The 23,347-nt window shown below is 41.3% G+C and overlaps 1 protein-coding gene across 1 annotated transcript in view; it reads left to right on the top strand.

The window, feature by feature from the left end:
- Positions 1 to 23,347, top strand: part of LOC145407669 (ionotropic receptor 93a-like) — a 44,368-nt gene that overhangs the window by 14,406 nt on the left and 6,615 nt on the right. Inside the window, exon 2 of the mRNA XM_080278541.1 lies at positions 9,340 to 9,520. Within this exon, the coding sequence (XP_080134667.1) occupies positions 9,340 to 9,520 (181 nt within the window). The remainder of the gene's footprint in view (positions 1 to 9,339; positions 9,521 to 23,347) is intronic.

Below are 23,347 nucleotides of genomic sequence, written 5' to 3'. Positions count from 1 at the left end.
TGTAGAAATTTGCTTTTAATTCGGAGACGATGTCCGCAGATTTGCTGGTTTGTCGTTAAGCTACTTGCAAGGCGTCGAGTGATCTCTTGACCTCTGCATCAGCGTAATGATCTGGGAGACGGAGGGGCAGGAGCTGATATTGTTGGTTGTTGTCAATCTTGATATTTTGTAGGAATTTAATGTTGATTCGTAGACGAGGTTCGTATACGTTCGCTGCTACCAAATGTCATAAAGACTTTGTAGTTAATTGTAGAGAAGTATATTTTAGACTTGTGGTCGAGCGGCTTTTATATCTTGTAGTAGTTTCCCCACCAGATGTCATGTTGTGACGGGAGAGGTAAAGAATAGTATGGGACTATTTTTATTTGTCTTGGAAATATTAAACAGGTATAATAGTATAAGTCCTGGGTAGCTACCTCCCTGTCTCGCTATCTCTCTCTCTCTCTCTGTTCTAAAGCTAATCTCCGTCTCGACCTCTCTCTAGGGTCGCTTGTCTCCTTCTAAACTCTCTTTCCTAACATCTCGTGTAGTAGGGTGTGTGTGTCACGTATCTTCCTCATGGCAACAGAACTTTCTCACGAGAGGACTGCTGACAGCTAACTGAATCATCTCCTTACTGGCCGCTGTCGTCAGCTTTCCTCCGTGTAAGCGTTTAGCGCTGCTCGCTTCTCGCAAACACAACACCTTCTCATCATTTGACTTCCTGCTTCTATCTGTCTCTCTATCTATCTATTTATCTATCTATCTATTATGTAGTCCTATAAAGACAATTTTTGAGATGGAGAGGTTGGATATACAGTAGTCTTCAGAAACCCCTTCACAATGAAAGATCTTTCTGTACTTGGAAAAAAAACATTGTCTGGATACCACAAAAATCTATCTGTCTGCTGATGCATTAATGATGCAAGGTGTAGCCACAAACACATCGCTTCCACGTCGCTGCCCTTTGCCATTTGGCTGTCCTCACTCCAACACACACTCCTCCCTCACAGATCTCTCCACTCCATCCCTCCATCTTATCCTTGGTCTCCCCCTCCTCCATTCCTTCTCTCTCTTTCTGTTTGTCTGTCTGTCTGTCTGTCTGTCTGTCTCTCTCTCTCTCTCTCTCTCTCTCTCTTCTCCACGTGTACATTTAATCTCAAAGTATATCTCTTTCAATCACATGCACATCAGCATCACAACGATTGTTATTTCCTCATCTGTTTTTCTGTTTCTCCACGTGATTCCACATGGAGGAAGTCAGCCAGAATGTCACAGTACTAGAACTTCACTCTCCCAGAATTGCTTCACGTAAAATACACACTGCATACATCAAATCCTTCCTAGACAATTTACCAATCAACAAAACTCCAGGCCCAGATGGAATTCTTCCAGTTGTTTTGAAAAAGTTCTCCCCAGAACTTGCTTCTGTTCTAGTCAAATTATTTAGACCATGCATACGTACTTCTTCATCCCCCAATTCTTGGAAAGAAGCCAATATCCACCCAGCTCCAAAGAAAGGAAGTTCCTCTGACCCCTCTGATTACAGACCAATAGCTATCACATTTTCTCTTGGTACCTGAAATCGGAATGAATAAGCACATAGTTAACCCGCGCCGTCCCGAGGACGTACTTCCACGTCCTCACGTTTTGTCACAGCTAATCCCGAGGACGTACTTCAACGTCCTGCAATTGCAAGGTTCATAATTTCCACAATTTTCAATTTTCGCGAGTCATTTTTGGTACGTATACACGGGACACCTGCCTCAACAAGATGCCAGGCAGAGACAATGTCTTACCGAGCATGACCTCCTTCCCCCCCCCTGCATGCCCTTTTCTCAGCAATTCACCTGTTATCAGTGACCTGGCCAGTATAGCCATGTCATGCCACGGTACGAAATTCAGGGCCAGAGTGATTCCCCAGTCAATGACAATGTGGAGGACAAACTTTACATAGCATTAGAGGAAGAAACAGTTAGAAATGATGATCAGGTAATGTGGCAAAAAAAGGTCAGGTATTAGTGAGTGAAACAATGCTTATAATGCCTATATTACTGCTTGAAAACCAATATACTCTTGTACTACATATAAATTCGTAACAGTAAATAAATAAATACCGTTTATGAGTGGTGTGAAATAGTTATCCTCCCATAGAACTCGTTTTCTTTGGTGCTAGCCTGATAGAAAACCCAGTAAGGTAAGGAGGCTCTCCTACCTGTAATGAGTATTTTAAACCTCAGGTGAGCAATTTCTCTATGAATTTTCGATGTTTCTCATCAAAAGCGAAAGTTTTAGCAAAAAAAAAAAAAGGGTCAAAAAATGGCTGGGATTGGGGGGTACCAGTGGTCAAAAAGTGGTCGGGACGGGGCGGGTTAAACATCTTGAATCCAATAAATTAATTAGTGATAGATAGTATGGTTTTTGCCACGAAAGGTCCACCATTGATATACCAAATCACCTGACTCACACCATCTATCAGTCCATTGACCACCACGGAGAAACTCTTGCAGTAGCCCTTGATATGCAGCACCATTCCCTGCTAACTAAACTCGCTTGCTGTGGACTAACATCTTTTGTTCCTCTGATTCCCTCATATCTCAGCAACAGAAAGATAGGAGTAAAAGTAGATGATGTATATTCTAATTTCCACTAAATTCATACTGATGTGCCACAAGGATCAGTTCTGGCACCAAGCCTCTTCCTAATTCATGTTAATGATCTCTTATCTGTCACCACTGCTCCTGCTCTTGACTTGTATCCTTCCAGTAGGTTTAAAATTCACATCCACATGCAACAATGGGGGGATCACAATATTGTCCTGCAGCAACTTTATTTTTTTTACATCCGTACTCACTTCCCTATTCCTTATCATTACTTACAATGAACCAGCAACCTTTCTACCCTTCTGTACCCTTTCAAGCACTTCCTTCTTTAAACTTCCATCATTAGTCATGACACAGCCTAAGTACTTGAATGCACTCAAATTTTCCATTTTCTTATCATCCAGTCTCACTCATTTTTTTCAAAGACTAACGTCTTTTGTTCCTCTGATTCCCTCATATCTCAGCAACAGAAAGATAGGAGTAAAAGTAGATGATGTATATTCTAATTTCCACTAAATTCATGCTGGTGTGCCACAAGGATCAGTTCTGGCTCCAACCCTCTTCCTAATTCTTGTTAATGATCTCTTATCTGTCACCACTGCTCCTGCTCTTGACTTTTATCCTTCCAGTAGGTTTAAAGATCCACTTCCACATGCAACATACACTCCTACATACACTCCCAGACTCACTCACTCACCAAGCCTTGAATTTCACATTCATCCTCATTTAACAATACAGTATCATCAGTAAACCAAAGGAGAGGTAATTTCCATATCCTACCTTCTCTTATTATAGACAATCAAACATTCACTTTCCTCCCTAGTATTTCTTTTATAATTACAGTGCATTTGTATACAAACAGAACAACCATGGAGACATGACACACCCTTGCTCCAATCTAAACTTAGAAAAAAAAATCACTATCATACGCACGGCAGGCCTTGCGCCATCATACATACTCTTCTCAGCACTTGGCAAGTTCCCATCTACTCCATATATTCTTAATACTTTCCACATTCCTTGTCCATCCACTCTCTCATATGCTTTCTCTAGATCCATGAAGTCACCACAAAGTTTCTCTCCCTTCTCAAGATACTTTTCCACTAAACATTTTAGAACAAAATATCTGATCCGTGCAGCGTCTTCCTTTCATGAATCCCCCCCCCCCTTCTTCTTCTCTAGCTGATTCCTCGGATATTACCCTAACTCTCTTGATACATATCCTACCATATATATACTTTTAGTATTACACTGAGCAAACAAACACCCCTATGAGTGCCACACACTTCTCAATGGTAGTAGTGGCTGTCAAATGTGGACGTGTTCATTTGAGCTCTGATATTTTCAGAGTTTTGACGTATTTTCAATAATTTCATTTGTTGCATATTGGGATAAGCACAAATGTGAGGTCTAAGAACAGCAAAATATATAATCTAGTGAGAAAACCTTCATATTTTTTTTTTCTCAAAGGATAAATAATAAGTGTGAGGATGAGTCCAACTGAGGTGGATGGTGTCAAACCCAATGGTAAACAAAGAGGTGATTTCAAGTGCGGGACCCGCAAAGGTATAGTACAGAATAAGGATGAAGCATTGGAGTGTAATCTTTGTGGGATGTGGCACCATGTTGACTGTGTGGATGTAGCAAAAGATGTATATGGTTTCTTGAAGAGTCATGCAGTGGACTCTGTTCACTGGTATTAAACAAGCGCAGTGTGGTAACCGTCAAAATACTGTCACATGTAGCAACGCTCCCTAAGAGACAGGATGAGACAGAAACTAGGTTAATAGCACTAGAAAGAGGTTCAGCGAATAAATCCGAGATAGTAATGAGGGAACTGTATGAGGTAAAATCAAAAGTTTAAACTGCAGAAGACTCAATAAATATGAGAACGTTGTGAAAGAAATTGATGAAATCAAAGCAAAAGTATCCACTGAGACCAAACCAGATATGGAGAGCTACAGGGATGTATTAAAGAGAGAAGCAGAAATAATTCAGCAAACATGTTAGTGATCATCAAGTTACTGAGAATGACCTGATAAAGAAGACTAATCATAATACTGAATAGGATTGACAGCAAGAACAACTTCATCATTTATGGAGTGCCAGAACAAGTAAGGGAAAACCTCAACCTACGTTTTCGATCTCACAAATAAGGCAGGACAGAGCAATTTTCCAAGAGGTATATGACGAAACTGGTACTGAAGCCTTTGAAGATGATGTAATTGACATATAAAGAGTTGGAAAATACGACAAAGGGACAGAACCAAATATAGAAAGGAAGTTAAAGCCTATGGGGAGATCAATACTGATTACCGTAAAGGAAGGAATAAAAGACAAGGTGATGAAAAATGCCTACTAGTTGAAAGATGCAAAACGTGAAATAAGAAATAAAGTGATTATCTCTCAAGACATGTGTAAGGAAGAAAGGCAAAAGGACAAGGAACTAAGAGAGGAAGGTAAATATAAAAACGAAAATATGAGGGAAATTGAATCGGGAGTTTTTTATGTGGTGATGGGGGAACCCTGGGACAGACATCTGGTGAGGGTAAAAAGCAGGGAAAGGACAGAAGGAAGGGAGGACCAAGACAAAAATCTGAGCAAGAACTGCAGTGGAAGAAGCCAAGACAGCTGCAAAGGCCGGAGAGATATCTGAAGCAGAGGATGGGATAAGGACACCCACCGTATCGGAAGAAGGGAGCGATTACCATCACAAAGGATGGGAAGAGAGTCATGATAGGGAAAGGAAAACCCCTAGTGAAATCGGTGAATCAGGTTATAAGGTGATGCAGTCCTATTATAATAGTATAAATTCATTATAGTGTTTAGTATATGTGGATGTGTTTACTCCTGATAAGCTTAATGAACTAAAAGCCAGAATATTGGAAAACAAGGTTGATCCACATGTTACTTACCTACAGGAAATTAGACCTAAAAAGGATAGATTTGAAAGGACGTTTGTAGAATATAATCTTGATGGTTATCAGATGATTGACAAGAATGCCGTAAGTGCAAAGGGAGGTTGAGGGTTGCTTATACATGCAAGGAAAGATGTATGGTAGCTATGAAATTGATAATCTTGAAACAACGGTATTGTGAGTATATGAGTATAGAAATGAAAGGGATGAAAGAATTCATAATAATTGCCTCAATATATAGGAGTCCAAGTAATAACAGAGTAGAGAGTGACAAACTTTTGGAAGTGTTGCAGGAGATACATAACCATAAAACTGAGCATACAGTAACATTGGGGGATTTTAATTTGACAAATATCAATTGGAAAAACAGCACCACGACAGCAGGATTTAGTAGCCTGGCACACAGATTTATGGAAATAGTGAGGGATTGCTTTTTGACCCAACATATTACGGAATTCACACGACTGAGAGGTGGGGATAATGCAATTGTAATAGACTTGCTGTTTAGTAGTGAGGAGGAAATTGTGGAAGACAAAGAATTAGGAAGTCCCTTAGGTAGGAGTGATCATGCATGTATAACTTTCTCCTGCAGGATTGAATTAGAAGAAAGGTCATATAAAAAATCTATGTACAGGTATGAAAAGGCAGATTTCGAACTCATGAGGAAAAAGCTGGACGGACTTTTTTGGTGGTAGTAATGTCAAAGAAATGTGGAAAAAGTTTAGGAATAAGCTCAAGGATGTGATAATGGAATGTATCCCAGTGAGAGAATTTAAGGGCCTTGCAGCATCAAGAAAAAGGACCAGCAAAGAACAGACAATTAATAGGAAATTGTGGACAAAAATTGGGAGAAAGAAAATGCTCTGGTTCCGAATGAAACAAATCAAACAGAGGTTAGTACAAGCAAACGATGAAGTTGTAACCGACAGTGAGTATCAAGAAGTGGAGGAAGAATATAGACAAATCAACAATCAGGTCAGAAGTGACACAAGGAAAGAAGTGAAAAATAAGGAACAAACTATTGCTAAACATGTGAAAGATAATCCCAAATTATTTTGGAAATATGTACAAGAAAAGTTAATAAGAAGGGTAGGTATCCCTGAATTACATACCAACAACTCGGGTAAAGTGAAGTCAAAGTCAGACAAAGAATAGGCATATGTCCTAACAAAGTATTTCAGTGAGGTATACACACAGGAACCAGACGAGGAAGTGCCACACCTTACAACAAAGGAGGTACCAGAATTGTCTTCAGTAGAGTTTCCGCTGGCACAGATAAAACATGCCATTAAAAACTTGAAGACGAATAAATCCCCAGGACCAGATAGACTGCACCCAAGAGTTATTAAGGAAGGATGTGACCAGCTTGCTGAGCCTCTGAAATTATTATCTGAGCATTCGTTCAATAACAACAAATTACTGCATGATTGGAAAACTGCATATGTAACATCCATCGTCAAACAGGGAGACTGCTCCGACCCTGGGAACTACCAACCAGTGAGTCTGACAAGTGTGGTCTGCAAGTTAATGGAGTCCCTAATTAGAGAGATCATGAACCATATGATGACAAATTATTTAGTAAAAGGAAGTTCGGCTTTTTGCCAAGAAAGTCAACAACTATTCAGCTTATCAGTGTGACGGGCCAATGGATTCAGATACTAGAAGGTGATGCAGTGGATGCGGAACATCGTGATTTTATGAAGGCTTTCGATAAAGTGACACGCATAAGATTACTGGAAAAAATAAGAAGTTACAATGTGAAAAAAAAAAAGTTTGAATAGGACTGAGGCCTTTTTGAAAAGAAGAAAACAATGTGTCATTGTGGACAGTCATAAATCTGAGTGGCAAGAGGTTAAGAGTGGAGTTCCTCAGGGGTCAGTTCTCAGACCACTGCTGTTTGTCTTCTATATTAATGACCTTCTGGAGGTAATTGAGAATGGTAGTGAGTTATACTTGTATGCAGACGATACAAAGGTTTACAGGCAGATTAGGAACCAGACAGACAACATATAGTTGCAAGAGGGCTTATGTGCCATCAAGAGATGGTAGGGGAAAAAGCTACTTTTGTTTCACCCTAAGAAATGTCATTACATGAAAAATGGACTATCAGAGATTGAGAACAAAGGATATAGTATGGTTGTTAAAATGCTAGAAGTGAATCCAGAAAAAGATACAGAGGTTATAATGGATACTAGGCTTAAATTTACGGACCATTTGGCAGATAATATAAGGCAAATCGGATTGTGGAACTAATTGGGCGAGCCTTTGTATCCCTGGATGAGGAAATTTTTAAATGTGACTCTAGTAAGACCACATATAGAATATGCCAATCAGGTAGGGTGTCCATATTTAATAGGATAGAGAGGCAATTGAAAATGTACAGAGAAGAGCAACTATATTAGTTCCTTCTCTGAAAACTCTGAGCTAAGAAGAGAGGCTGAAGAAGCTAGGATTACCTACACTGGCATATAGGAGAGCAAGAGGTGATAATTTATGACTGAAGCATATAAGAGTTTGTGTGGAGTTTATGACCCAGAAATGTGCCAGGATATTTTCAAACTGAGAGGAGACCAGACCACAAGAGGACATCACAAGAATTTTACAAGGGAAGAATATAATTGGATTAGAGTAAAAACTCATTTTGATTTACAGTTATTAATAACTGGAATGTATTTCTCAAGTATGTAGTGGAATCAAAACAAGTTTTGCATTTTGAAATTGATTTTGATAAACCTTCTAAGGACCAGGATCTGATGTATGGCTATAATGCTAAAATACAATTAGACAAAATTATATTGACCGACCCGCATTATTTATTTAGTTGATAGTTCAGAGCTGGATACACAGGTCTAAGCAAGCCCCTTCCATAAGGTCAACTGTGAGAAACTGTGTGCATCTTCCGGGACCCAATCTTCCTTCCAGGCTTTTCTGAACATCTTTCATAGCCATTCTATCACTAACTCTTCTCCGTATTTCAACATTTCATCACACGTTCCCTTAGTTCTGGTTCTGTCCCCATTTTAACTTTCTTCATTGTTTCTAATACTTCCGATCTACTGATCTTTTCCTCCCTACCCACCTCTCATCTTCTCCCAGCCACTCCACAACACTTATACTCGAGCTATTTTCATTTTCTGTATTCAGTAGCTCATTTAAGTGTTCTCTTCGTCTGCTAAATTTTCCCATTTCTCCACCAGCTTTCTGTCATTCTTACCTTTCACTCCTCTGCTGCTTTCCTAACTTCTTGGCCAATTTCCAAAACAGTTTCTTGGCTTTCCTTCATTTATACTTGCATTTTTTTTTTTTTCCAAATTCAACAACTCTTTTCTGATTTTCTTACACTCTCTTACTATTCTTTTCATCTCTTTCCTCTTCTCTGTATATAGTCCTCTTTTCTGTCTCATCACATCGTCCATTCTTCTACATTTCGACCAGTCATTATATGCTTTCATCTTTTCTGCCACAGCTGTTCCTCGCATTCTTTTACATATCTTCACAGCACATGCTGTACATATTCCTTCCGTGAATAATTTACATATGCTTCCACTTCCTCCATCTGCTCCAAATCATATATATCCAGTCACTTCCCTACTAAATAAGTAAAATACAAAAATACATCGTCGAAGTCAAGGTTTAAAAGTTGATAGGTATCGTTCTGCCCTAAATCACCTTCCAGACAGCTGAATTCAGTATGTCCTTAACTAATTCACTTTCCAGGCAGTCGAAATCGGCATGTCCTACCGTGAATTATCTTAGAGACAGCCAAATCAGGTATATTCTCCCCTGAATCACCTTACAGACAGCTAAATGCTGTATGCCTTACCTGATTCCCCTTACAGACAGCAACATCGGGGGTGTTTCGTGAGGTGGGCGACCTGTTGGACACGAAGCGAGTCACCTACAACACGTTCAGAGACATCACACACAGCATGAGAACTATCGTGAGGTCTGGATCCCATGTGTTGGTCGACGCCGATATCAACTTCAACAATATGCTGCCCAACGACTTCTCTCGCACAGGTTCGTGTGAGAGAGAGAGAGAGAGAGAGAGAGAGAAACTGCATTCTTTTACCCCGCTGCTAACGTCTTTGAGACATTAGCCTGACTTAAATATTTAGCAGTATCTGTAGCGTTGAAATATCCCGCATTGGTTTCAGTCTTTTACCGGTGATTATTTGTCATTTGAGTCCATATCATGAAAAGGTTGCTGGAGGTGGAATGTCACACTTCAGCTATTATTAGGAATTCAGTATACTCGTAGGTCTTAATACCTTAACTCTTTTTCTTTTTGTTTCTCATAGCCAAGCCAGTTCATTTTCTGGTAACCTAATAAAGTTACTAAATGTGGTAATAAAATTTTGTTTTGAAATCTCACAGCATCCTTAACACACTGAAAATGGAGTTATTATTATCATAAACACCCTGCGTATTGACCTTCTTGATCTGAATGAAACTTGACGCGACTGTTTCTGCACTGATCTGACTGCACCTAAATTATTGTGATGGGTCTGGAGAGACCTAAATAAACTGAAAAGAATCCGAGATACAGCCATGATCAAGTAAACACCGGCAATCCAATGCTAGCACTGTGTCCTCCCTCCCATGTTTCTCATTTCTCCCTTAACGTTAGGGAGCATTCTTCCTTCTCATATTCTTTTGCTGTGTAACTCATGTTCCTATCACACAAAATATTTTATTTAACACTGTCCATTGCCACAGTCGGTAGGAAAGTTTCAACAAACATTTACTCATGGCAGTACCATATTTACACTCGGAGTAGCCTGTGGGACCCAAAAGGATAAAACTAAGCCTGAAGTACTATGAATAGGCCTGAACTGCCGTCACTGCACCTGATTCGGTCTAACTGGACCTTAAATTCCCTGAATGAACTGAGGATGACCTTTTTGGACGTGACAGATGTACAGTCGATGATAAAAGTATATAAAATATTTCACCACTTCTCCCACAGTTCTGTGAATGTAAATATTCCTTGACTGAAGGAGACGGCGTATTTCTTTTGCTCAGGGTTCATTCTTTTTATATGATGCGTTAGAAAGGGAATGTTACCGATATGTCATAAGTGGGAAGCACATCCGATAAAAAAGTAGGCCAACTTTTGTCTGTCAATGTACCAAAAACAGAGGTGACGTGATCCAGACTGAAATGACCTAGGTAAGAAGAGATTTGATTTCTTTTTTTAGCTTACGTGTCTTGACATAGATTACCATGATGATGATGATGAGGAGGAGGAGAAGGAAGATATGCTGTTTGCAACAAAAGTTGGCCTAATATTTCACCTCCCTTACATCTCACTTTCCTCTGCAGGCTAAAACTGATAAGCTGAGAGAGGCTTGCTATAATGATCAGCCAAAAGATGATTCTTCTTAGTATATGGCATCAGGGAAGAAAATCAGACATGCCCTAAATATGAATTTAAAGCAGTGGAACATTAGGCAACGTTTTGTTCGTGACTGAACAAACCCAAAAAGCTATATGACAAAATGCCCTCTCTCCTGTCAGCCGATTTTCGGGCCGGTCAGACTTTGGGACAAATTACATTTACCCCTTGTTGTTGTATAGCCAATAGTACAGTTGGTAACCTGGATATAGGCCGACTACATCTTATATTCCAGGAGAAAATAAAGACTTTGGACTGTATTCGAAGACGCATCGTAAGCTTCGTAGCTCATTTTTATTAGCGATTTATTTAGTAGATTACACGTCAACATTCATTTCATGTTACCACACGTGTTGATATCAACATGGTTTGCTTTTTAACATGCATCAGGATATTGATGTGTAACTATAATGTAGAATGAATCGTTCAGAAGGAAATATTACGAAATCAGAAAAGGCACTTGCAACACAACACTTAAAACTGAATGCACGAGCAAATATCGTGCAGTCGATAGGAAGTACGGCTGTATACTTAAAATGAAATGACGAGAGGAATATCACGTTCCCAAATTTCGATGGCCATATGGAAGAGTTGTGAGAATTAGCTGTAGTTATCCTGCTTACCTGGTTGCATAACAAATTCACTACCGAGTTGGAAAAAAAATAAACATAGCAGCAGCAGCAGTATTATTATTATTATTAGTAGTAGTAGTAGTTCCTGTTATTGTTGTTGCTGTATTGTAGTAGTAGTAGTAGTTCCTGTTATTGTTGTTGCTGTATTGTAGTAGTAGTAGTAGTAGTAGTAGTAGTTCCTGTTATTGTTGTTGCTGTATTGTAGTAGTAGTAGTAGTAGTAGTTCCTGTTATTGTTGTTGCTGTATTGTAGTAGTAGTAGTAGTTGTAGCGACTCCAGTAGTTCAATGTCTTTATTTACACTGTAATATCAATAAATATAAAATAAAGTAATATCAGTAATAGTAGATGGTTGGTAACCACAGCCGTTGGCGTGCTTGGGGCCAACGGATTGCAATATGAGGGTTAGTGTTAACCTTCACATTTCAACTCCAAATGGTGAACTGTATTAGGAAGGCTGGTTTTGATCTTGACAATATAATTCCCCAATGGATGGAGGTGAATTACAAAAAAAGTAGTAGTAATAGTAGTTGTTGTTGTTGTTATTGTTGTTGTAGTTTCTGCTGCTGTTGTTGTTGTTATTGTTGTTGTTGTTGTAGTTTCTGCTGCTGTTGTTGTTGTTATTGTTGTTGTTGTAGTTTCTGCTGCTGTTGTTGTTGTTATTGTTGTTGTTGTAGTTTCTGCTGCTGTTGTTGTTATTGTTGTTGTTGTAGTTTCTGCTGCTGTTGTTGTTGTTCTTGTTGTAGTTTCTGCTGCTGTTGTTGTTGTTCTTGTTCTTGTTGTAGTTTCTGCTGCTGTTGTTGTTGTTATTGTTGTTGTTGTTGTAGTTTCTGCTGCTGTTGTTGTTGTTGTTGTGGCAGTGGTAGTAGTTGCAACCCCAAGTTCATCTCACCGGTAACCAAGTAGGCTTCTGGCTGAAATTGCCAGGCTCCTGCAGTCCACCATCAGTAGTACAAAAGTGCTCAGGAGTACGCATGCGTACTCCTGGGCACTGTGTAATGAGCATCCCCCCTCCCCCCCTCTGCGTACTACTGGGCATGCCTTCAGGCAAACCGCATTTCAAGCCCCTGCTCACGTCTACGTATGCCTAATCCTGGACATTGTAATAGGCATCCCCCCTTTATATAAATATATATATATATATATATATATATATATATATATATATATATATATATATATATATATATATATATATATATATATATATACAATTTCTTGTGAGAATAAATGACCGTCACAAATAATCACTTAACCACTTCACTCCAATGATTTGTTACTGCTTCCGTCACACGATTTTTGTAAATTACGAACAGATTTTTTTTTTTGACATGGAAGAGTTGATTATAGCTTTCAGTAACCTTTCCACTACTAAACTTCTGTTAAAAGTTAAATAAAATCGGTCGGTGGTTAGTGCTGTAAATCGACAGCCAAAAATCGATTAATATCGGTATCGGTATCGATAGGGAAAAATTTTCCGATAATCGGATTCTTATCCTGATCCGCTGAGAAACGATGAAAAATACATAAATGCTTGTTTTGCCTATTGACCCTAGACCAAAAGTCGGCAACCTGCGGCTCTTAAAGGACACTTTTGCGGCTCCTGGAGCTTCATAAATAATAATCTATTCTTTCAGAACGAAGGCATCATATAACACATGCAAGGCAACATAAGATTTTTAATTCAACTTTGAAAAGATCTACAGGCATCAATCGTTATGATTTCTAGAAATGCAAGCCATATCTTTAAATTTAGAAGCACTGCAGATTTCGGTTTATGAGACAGTTTTTTGGACTGCGGCTCCGAGAGCACTACATTTTTATGAAACTTTAAAATAAATGGCTCTTCTGTGGTGTTTACTTATCCCCTAATTCTACTGACTATCAAAAATTCTTCGACTATCTTACTTCTACGATGGAACACATTCTGTCCATTTCTCCTTTCTCTGAAATCTCCATTCTTGGAGATTTCAATGTTCACCACCACCTTTGGCTCTCCTCTCCTTTCACGGATCCACCTGGTGAACAAGCCTACATCTTTTCTATCCTTAATGACCTAGAGCAGCTTGTACAGCACCCTACCCGTATCCCTGACCGCCTTGGAGAGAGCTCCAACATACTTGACCTCTTCCTCACAACTAATCCTTCTGCTTACTCTGTTAATCTTTTCTCTCCGTTGGGCTCCTCCGATCACAACCTTATTACCTTAACCTGTCCTATCACTCCGGTACGGCCTGTGGACCCTCCAGAGAAACGTCGTCTGTGGCATTTTGGAGCCGCGAACTGGGAGGCCCTCAGGCAGTACTTCTTTGATTTTCCCTGGAATGATTATTGCTTCCATGGCCGTGAGCCATCTGAGTGTGCCTTGCGCATTACGGAGGTTATTCTCTCGGGCATGGAAGCATACATTCCTTTCTCATATCCTTTGACTAACGCAAGAAAGCCTTGGTTTAATCACGCTTGTTCTAATGCTGTCCGCAACAAGGAGAGGGCCTACAAAAGGTACCGGAGCCAACCCACCCCTGAATCACATCATCTTTACGTTTCTGCCCGGAATCGTGCTAAGTCTGTTCTTCGCTCTACTAAAAATAATTTCATCCATACTAAATGCTCTCAACTCTCCAACTCGAATTCTTCCCGCTCCTTCTGGCACCTTGCCAAAAATCTTTCTAACAACTTTACCTCATCATCCTTCCCTCCTCTTTTCTACTCTGATGGTTCTGTAGCTATTTCTTCTACTGATAAAGCAGATCTCTTCGCACAGACTTTCTCCTCCAATTCCACCTTAGACGATCCCGGTGCTGTTCCTCCATCACTTCTCCCCTCTGACTTCCTCATGGCTGACATTAAAATTTCTTCAGTTGATGTATTTTCTGCCATCACTGGCCTCAGTACTAACAAGGCATATGGGCCTGATGGGGTCCCTCCTGTTGTTCTCAAGAACTGTGCTTCTGTGCTTACACCCTGCCTAGGCAAACTCTTTCGCCTTTGTCTGTCAACTTGTACCTTTCCTTCTTGCTGGAAGTTTGCTCTCATTCAGCCAGTCCCAAAGAAGGGTGACCACTCCCAACCCTCCAACTATCGTCCAATTGCTTTAACGTCCTGTATTTCAAAAGTTTTCGAGTCAATTCTTAATAGAAAAATTTTAAGGCATCTTTCCTATCACAACCTTCTTTCCGATCGTCAGTATGGGTTCCGTCAGGGACGCTCCACTGGCGATCTTCTCACCTACCTTTCAGACTCCTGGTCATCCTCCTTTCGGGACTTCGGCGAAAGTTTTGCCATTGCACTTGACATCTCAAAGGCTTTCGATCGAGTCTGGCATAAATCTTTAATTTCCAAACTGCCCTCCTACGGTTTCTATCCTTCTATCTGTGCCTTCATCGCTAGCTTCCTTTCTGGTCGTTCTATAGCCACTGTTGTAGACGGCCATCGTTCTTCTCCTAGATCTATCAACAGTGGTGTTCCTCAGGGCTCTGTCCTGTCACCAACTCTCTTCCTTTTATTCATCAATGATCTTCTAAGCTGTACATCTAACCCTATCCACTCATACGCTGATGACTCCACCCTTCACCTTTCCATTCGGTTCCCGCAACGCCCATCTCAACAGTTACTTCAAGAAACAAGGGATGAGGCTATGGCACACCTAATGTCTGACTTGGCTCGTATCTCTGACTGGGGTAAAAATAATATGGTTGTCTTTAATGCATCTAAGACTCAGTTCTTACACCTATCAACCCGACAAAATCTTCCACAGGTATACCCATTAATGTTTAATAATACTCAGCTTAATCCTGCGTCATCCTTGAACATGCTTGGGGTTTCATTTACTCGGGACTTATCTTGGAAAGATCATATTACATCTCTTGTAAAATCTGCTTCCAAAAGATTGGGTGTGCTAAGCCGACTCCGCTCTTTCTTTACCCCTGCACAATTGTTGTCTCTATACAGGGGTTTTATCCGCCCCTGTGTGGAGTACAACTCTCATGTGTGGGGAGGCTCCCCACACACAGCTCTTCTCAATAGGGTGGAGTCAAAGGCTTTTCGTCTCATTAACTCTCCTCCTCTTACTGACTCCCTTCAACCTCTGTCTCTTCGCCGCACTGTTGCATCTTTATCTCTTTTCTATCGCTACTTTAATGGTCACTGCTCCTCTGAACTGTCTGCTTGCATTCCTCCACCTCTACGACGTGCGCGTAGCACCCGTCTGGCAGCAAACTCTCATCCCTTTTCTGTCCAACTCTCTAATGCAAGAGTTAACCGTTACTCCCAGTCTTTCATTTATGCAACAGGTCAGCTCTGGAACTGTCTCCCTCTATCTGTATTTCCTGCTGCCTATGATCTCCAGTCTTTCAAACGCAGTGTGTCCAGGCATCTCAAAATGATCGGATCTTGAATTTGGCTCTCTATTGTATTTTGTTTTTCTCTTGGAGGGAACTGTTACTGCGGGGTCATGGCCTTTGATTCCTTCTTCCTCGCATAAAAAAAAAAAAAAAAAAAAAAAAGTGTTGCTGACCTCTGCCCTAGGCTGAAGCACTTTCCCTTCTACTGTACAGTATATGTGAAATAACGATGAAATGATTATGTTTCATAGATACGGTCGTATCCAACACCCTAATGACTTTTAAATGATAAAATGCTTGAACTAAAACATATGAAATATTTAAATCATACTTTATATCACTTGTTAGAATGAAGCTCGACACAAATACCTAGAAAACGGTCTTCTGTCAAGAAGCAGTGGCAGATTTGTATGAACTTGCGAGTGTCACACACACACACACACACACACACTGGCGGTGTTCTATCGGTGATATGATTTAACCGTAATGTATACATTCCATGATACAAGAGCTGTGGGAAGAAAAGGGTTTTTCATTTTATTCTATTAATGTTCAGTAAAATCCATGCGATTAAATAATAAACAATTTAATCATCGTTGCCTTTCTTTGAGTTTAAGGAAATTAGTGCCAAATTGGTCGTTACTTGCAAATCTAATTTTGTTTAACTTAAAAAAATATCTATATTAATATATCAGATTACATCGAATAACAATTCCCTTAGTTTATATATTTGTGTTTTTATTACAAAGAAGCTACAAAATGATAACTGGGCAAAGTAATAAGAAGCATAAAGCGCACACCGTAAAGGTACAGAACACTAATTCATTAGACAGTCAACGTTTAACAGCTTCTAAATCTAAGCTAGATCATGGTGATTTAACGATATATGAAACGCTTAACATACATAAGCTTCTGGTCATTACCATATAATAAACAAACTTTTTTACTTTCAAAGTTCCGTACCGCGTGTATAATGTTGGCCGACCGGCCATTTGCCATGGAAATAAACAACATTTGTATTTAAAACGTGCTGTGGCTCACAAAGGTAACGGTGCACAATATGCACGAAACATTTTGGACCACAGAACGGTCATTGAAATATTAGTGTCCGGCCTACCACACGCTGGTAGGCATATCGTCGGGAGGTGTCATATATCGCCAACTAACAATATTCTTATGCAAACATTTAGCAAATGGTGTGTTTATATAAACACTGTCCATACAAAATACGAATGTTGGTAATGTAAGCAGCTGTCTGAATATTTTCGGTAAGCACTGGACACCTGAGCACCGATACTTTTGTGACCCACAGTACGTAACATTTTGATCATTAGCCAATTCAGGTCAGACCAGCCGAGAGTTTGTGCATAGTGGAAACATACACCTGCTTTCATTGCTGAGATTGGATTTAACACACTAGTAGTCCAAAACTGATCCCTATATATATCCTAGTTAAAACCGCTTTCCGTGAAATAAAGAATAAATGTCTAATTTCAGTGTATGCCAACCACATATGTAGCTACTGTAGTGGCTCACTTTACACACACACACACACACACACACACACACACACACACACAAAATGTTATGCTTCTGTTGATTTTAAGGCAGTCTTCAGTCAAGTACCGTATATCTTATTTACTTTGAAAAGTTAAGCATTGAGGGTTATGTGGTTAAAGAGAGCGACGCATTGGATCACCCCTTCAGCCACGCCAAATATTCATCCTGAGATGACGCTCGAATCTGGGCTTACGTCTACAAACACAGTAGCTTACACACACACACGATCGACGATATATACACATCATGAAAAGACGTACACACCCTTCGATTTACCGTCTTTCCTTTGTGTATACGGTATTTTTATCTATCTATCCATGTATTTATGCACACATACACACACACACACACACACACACGCACACACCAAATTCCAAACCCTGTATGTATAGCGTAGTAATGAAGAAGCCTTGGCAAGATCTTTATGAAACTTTTTCCATCAAATATTGTTTCACTGTTTATCCTGAGCTTCAACAAGTTGCCAAATGTCTTACATCCCATGTCTTAGAGTCACTGTCCTCTCATTGCTACCATCTACTATCTTCTTCCTTATTATTTGCAGTAAATAATTTCTTATTTAGACTCCAGTGAGAAAACTGACTATTACGACTAGATAGAGAATACAGTAACATATAAGTATGGGCATTTCGTGCTTATTTCACCAGCAAGTGTACACTCTATGTGTACATAAACCCACACGGTGTTCTCACACACCACCAGTACGCGTACACAATACACCTCATTCTGCTGCTTTCGCCCTTCAGTTCTTTTTCTCTCTCCATTTCCACTTGTCCACTTATTATGAACATTTAATGATTCTTAGTAAGACTATTAGGCAGCAAAACAGTGTCAAGGTAACAACACTCTTTCACAGAATCAGGCAAAACAATGACGGATATACTCAATAAAGGTCATGTTAATGTTTCTTCCGTCCATATCCAGTATCCCGATATCAGCAGTAAATATCGGTATCGGTTCTGAATCGGAAAAATGCAAATATCGGCAATATATGGTTTCGGTGAATCGCATTGGTTACAGCACTGCTGGTGGTAGCAAAATGAAAGAGAGAGAGAGAGAGAGAGAGAGAGAGAGAGAGAGAGAGAGAGAGAGAGAGAGAGAGAGAGAGAGAGAAAGAGAGACTGTTAACCTACTCCACCTGCCCCTGTCATCTATTTACTGTTGTATTCAGGCGAAGAAAACACCCATCTACCATCTCATCTTTCTTAGGCAGTCTTCAGTAATTTACCACCTAACGGAAAAACTCACCATCATCATTATCATACCTAGCTGCTCCCATTTCTTTACGACTGACTACATAAACTAAAAACGCATCATCATCATCATCATCATATTCATAGTCTCCCATATCTTTTCTTTAACGACTGAAAATGCTGCGTAGCTTAATTGCACATCATCATCATCATCATCATCACCACCCTACCTTACTCGCCTCTGCACTTCACCAATACTTCACTACCTAATCGACAACTTATCATCATTACCATCATCATCACCATTTCCACACCCTCCAGTCTCATTTTTCTTTACCATCTACGTTACTTATTTGCAGGCTATTATCATCATCATTACTGGGAACCGCTCATCATTTTAGGTCATATTCTAGATGGCACTGGAAGATTCGCACCATCTCCTCAGCGTATAGTTTGCTATAACACTTTACCATTCTCGTGTGTGCTGTCTGTATAGTTATTATCTCGACGGTGTATGCATAAGTAACATACAGACGATACTGAAGTGTTATGTTCAGCATAAATCGCCAAGCATAAGGCGTTGAGAAATCTCCTGTGCCACTCAGCATCCTTTAACCTATCCATAACATGTTGCCCTTTTGCAACCGTTGTGTCATAAAAGAATAATCATTTTTAAATATCTGTAAACATCTTTGACCTGTCCTACCAGCTCTCGGTAAACATAACCTTATCAAGCCACTAAAGTGTAAATAAAATACCTCTGATCCGTCTCACTAGTTCTCTGTAAACATCAAGTAATCAAGACACAATCATTTTATTTTTTTAACTCAAAAATCAAAATTACTTCTGCGAGCTCTACAAATCCGACCTTTAAGGTTCAGTGTTGCTCCACATTATATTAAGGCAGTGATACACAAAACTAGGCAATGCATGACAAAGTTTATAATCTGTGTGTGTGTGTGTGTGTGTGTGTGTGTGTGTGTGTGTGTGTGTGTGTGTGTGTGTGTGTGTTTTACGTTTCTTCTTGCTCTGCCTAAGTTCTAAAACGAAGGTGACGAGCAGCACTTCAGAACAAAATCTTGTTTTAGTTTGTCCTGTATAGCTATGAAAAGACGTTTCTTAAAGCCGGTAATAGTGGTGGTGGTGTTAATTGTAGTTACCGGCATTGTACCTGTAGTGTGAATGTAGTCGTAGAGAATAAGAAGAAATTAGATAGAAAACAGAATGAGGAGAGAGAGAGAGAGAGAGAGAGAGAGAGAGAGAGAGACCCTAGTTTAACACTGCGCAGGAGTACGCACGCGTAGATCTGGGCAGGGTTGAACTAGGGGGACTGGAAGATTACTGTTCTCCCTCTTAGCCAATTAATTATTTTTTTCCAATCATAGTCATTTTAGCGGTCGTTAATTCTAGCTGTATAGTGATATTGACTGTGGTAATAGTAAGAAATTAGAAAAAAAAATATGGAGAAAAGAGAGAGAGAGAGAGAGAGAGAGATACTCGCCTGTGGAAGTTGGTCAAGGCCACTCACTCGAGCTTTCCCTCGGTCATTTACCCACCACCTACCGTTGAAGGTGGACGTGTGAGATGAGCTCTCATGATTAAAACACCTTCATTCTGCTTAGATTTGGACAGGAGGTATGTGACCTAATAATGGGGAGAAGGAGATGCCTATTACAAACTGTTCAGGATTAGGTGTGCGTAGACCTGGACAGGGGGTTGAAGTGGGGTTTGCCTGAAGGCATGCCCAGTAGTACGCAAGGGGTGGGGGGATGCCTATTACAAACTGTCCAGGATTAGGCATGCATACTGTAGACTTGGACAGCGTCTTGAAGTGGGGTTCGCCTGAAGGCATGCCCAGTAGTACGCAGAGGGTGGGGGGGGAGGGGGAGGGAGAATGCCCATTACACAGTGTGAGGAGTACGCATGCGTACTCCTGGGCACTTTTGTGCTACTACCACCCTTCCTTCGAGGGATAGGGAGGGAATTGAGGGATTGTGTAATTGGAAAACTCTGCCGTCCCGTTATATCGGTGCCACCATGTGAAGGAGTCGCTCTCCAGCACCCAATGTCCTTATGGGTTTTTTAATCGTATATCAGAAAATGAAAGCTTGGCCACACCCGCGCTATCATAAATAAGAACACGATTTTTAGGCCCGTATTGTTGAGTCTGAGAAAGGAATCATTTCGACAAGCCTTCAGTTGCTGACGATAATTTCTATTTCATGTGATGATGACAGAACATGCTTGACCTTTCAGTGTCATTGCTGAATATTCTCTCTGATGTAACAAGGAGGCTGGCCCAGGCTAACAAGTACAGATGTTCTGTAAATGACCGTCAGAAACTAGGTCCGTGCTTATATCTTAGCCCGCCCTCTTTCAGTAATAAGGTCGGTAATAACAATATCCATCCATCCATCCATCCACCATCCAATCCTGCAATACCCCATAAGGGGCGTAGGAGCCCGGGGCTAGGCAGTTGGTCCCGACATTTAAGATGAGAGTGACCAACCTCACTCATCCCTGAGTGGCATTACATGAGCAATCAACCCCAACCACCCCTTGGATATAAGCCTTCACTGGTTCAATCCGATTAGAGTGAAATAATTACCCACTAAACCACCAGGCGCCAAAATTTGGTTATATGGTTACCACCCAGCGTAGTAAATGGTTTCCAGGTGTACAGGAAACCGTTTGGCTTGTCATTCTATGTAGAATCACCCATAGGCAGAAGGAAGAGGAAAGAATGAAGGAAAGAAAGAGAGAAGAGGGAATGTAAAGTCACTTGCAGGTAGAAAGACAAGGAAAGAACTAAGTATAGAAAGACAGAAGAGGATGGAAGGAAAGAAGGATGAAGGAGAGGAAAGGGCAGACACCCGAAAGCAGCACTACAACGAGTGAGTGGATGGTTAGCACCCCCACCTACCTACAAACAATATAATAATAATTAATAAAAATAATAATAATTATTATTATTATGCTAGGTGTTTTTAGGTCGACTTCTCGTCCTAAAAACACTAGCTACTGAGTGGGGTTCTCTTTCGAAACCGGAACTAGAATACACTACAAGAGGAACAGGTATAAAAACTCAGCAGACCAACCTTACACATATTGTATATTGCCTTAATTCTGAACTTCACAACACAGAACAAATATATACGGTACATGTAAGTCTGGACACAGTCAGGCTTGCAATATACACAATAATATATGGCCAGGTAGGTATGAACACTGTCAGGCCTCGATATACACCACAATATATGGCCAGGTAGATATGGACACTGTCAGGTTTCACCATACAACATAACACACGACATAGGGAAATTCACTGTCAGGTTCCTCTTGGGCTGCTGGGCCTGGGTGGATTACTGGTGGCACCTGAGCACGCGAGGCAAGTCATCATTCATGCCTTCCCTCAGGGGGCGACGAACTACTGCCAGGGGTTAGGTCATCCGGGTGTGGCTGTGGGTCGGTCTACAGGGAGGCCCTTTCCTGGTGGGGCCTCGACCTGTGGTGTGGCCCTCGGGACTGGGGCCAAACAGGGCCAACAGGCAGGCCTGTGTTCACCTGCTCCTGGGAGAAGGTCGTCTGCAGGTGGGGCTCGGGAGGTCCCGCCCTGGGGTCCTGGGGGTGTCCATGGGTGACTGAGGGCTGTGTTCTCTACTGGGTCGGACTGCCGTCAGGAGATGCCAGCGGCGTCCCTTCCTAGTGGCGTCTGTCAGCTGCAGGCATCGTCCAGGGGCGGCCTGTAGGGCGTGGATCCCCAGGTCCAGGAGAGGCCCTCACCATAACTCCTCGAGCTGCAACTCCTCTAGGGGGCTGCACCTGTGAGGGGAGAAAGAGAGAGAGAGAGAGAGAGAGAGAGAGAGAGAGAGAGACATCCCACTTGGCCTCTGGATGGGTGGTGGGCTCAGCCAGGGACTTCCTCTGAAAACGCAGTCTCAGGGGCTGTGGACGAAGGGCATACAGTGGCCATCCCTTCCCTGGTGCGCACAGTGGCCATCACCACAGTTCCACAAACCCTAGAAACAACAGCTGAAGGGTGTACAGTGGCTGTCCCTTCCCCCGTACGTGCAGTGGCCGTCACCGTGGTGCTGTTCCCTAAGGAGTAGGCAAAGGGCGTACAGTCGCCGTCCCTTCCCCGGTGCATATAATCAGCCATCACCGTGGTTCTGCCTTGACATGTATAAGGTGGCCATCCCATCCTACCCGATGCGTACAGTGACCGTCACCGCGGGGCTGGTTCCAGGGGTGGCTGTAGCTGACGTGCATACAGTGGTTGTCACTCTGGGGCTGCAGTGGGCAACAGCTGAAGGGAGTACAGTGGCTTTCCCTTCCCCAGTGCGTACAATGGCTGTCACCGCGGTGCTGCTTGGGACTGTGTGGAGACAAGTACCACCCCGATCCTGGCGAGGGCTGGCCTGGCTGAGATGTAGTTGGCCGGGACTGCTTCCCTACTGGTGGCCGTGTTGTAAGCAAGAGGGGCGCAAGGTCGTGGGGTTCCTAGGCCCATCTCACTCGGGCCTGGTGCTATCTCTATACACCACCCTGTGGTCTCCTCCTGGGGTGGGTGTGGGGCCATGGGTACTCAAGAGGGTGGGTGTTGCGACACCCCTCCCTGAGTCTCCCGTGTAGGTGGATATCTCAATAATAATAATAATAATTATTATTATTATTATTATTATTATAATTATAATTATAATAAAA

The sequence above is a fragment of the Coenobita brevimanus genome, chromosome 8 (assembly GCF_032717465.1).
Source record: "Coenobita brevimanus isolate Jiangsu-jjx chromosome 8, ASM3271746v2, whole genome shotgun sequence".
NCBI lineage: Eukaryota > Metazoa > Arthropoda > Malacostraca > Decapoda > Coenobitidae > Coenobita > Coenobita brevimanus.
The sequence above is the reverse complement of the archived record's forward strand: the minus strand, read 5'-3'. Positions and strand labels throughout refer to the sequence as shown.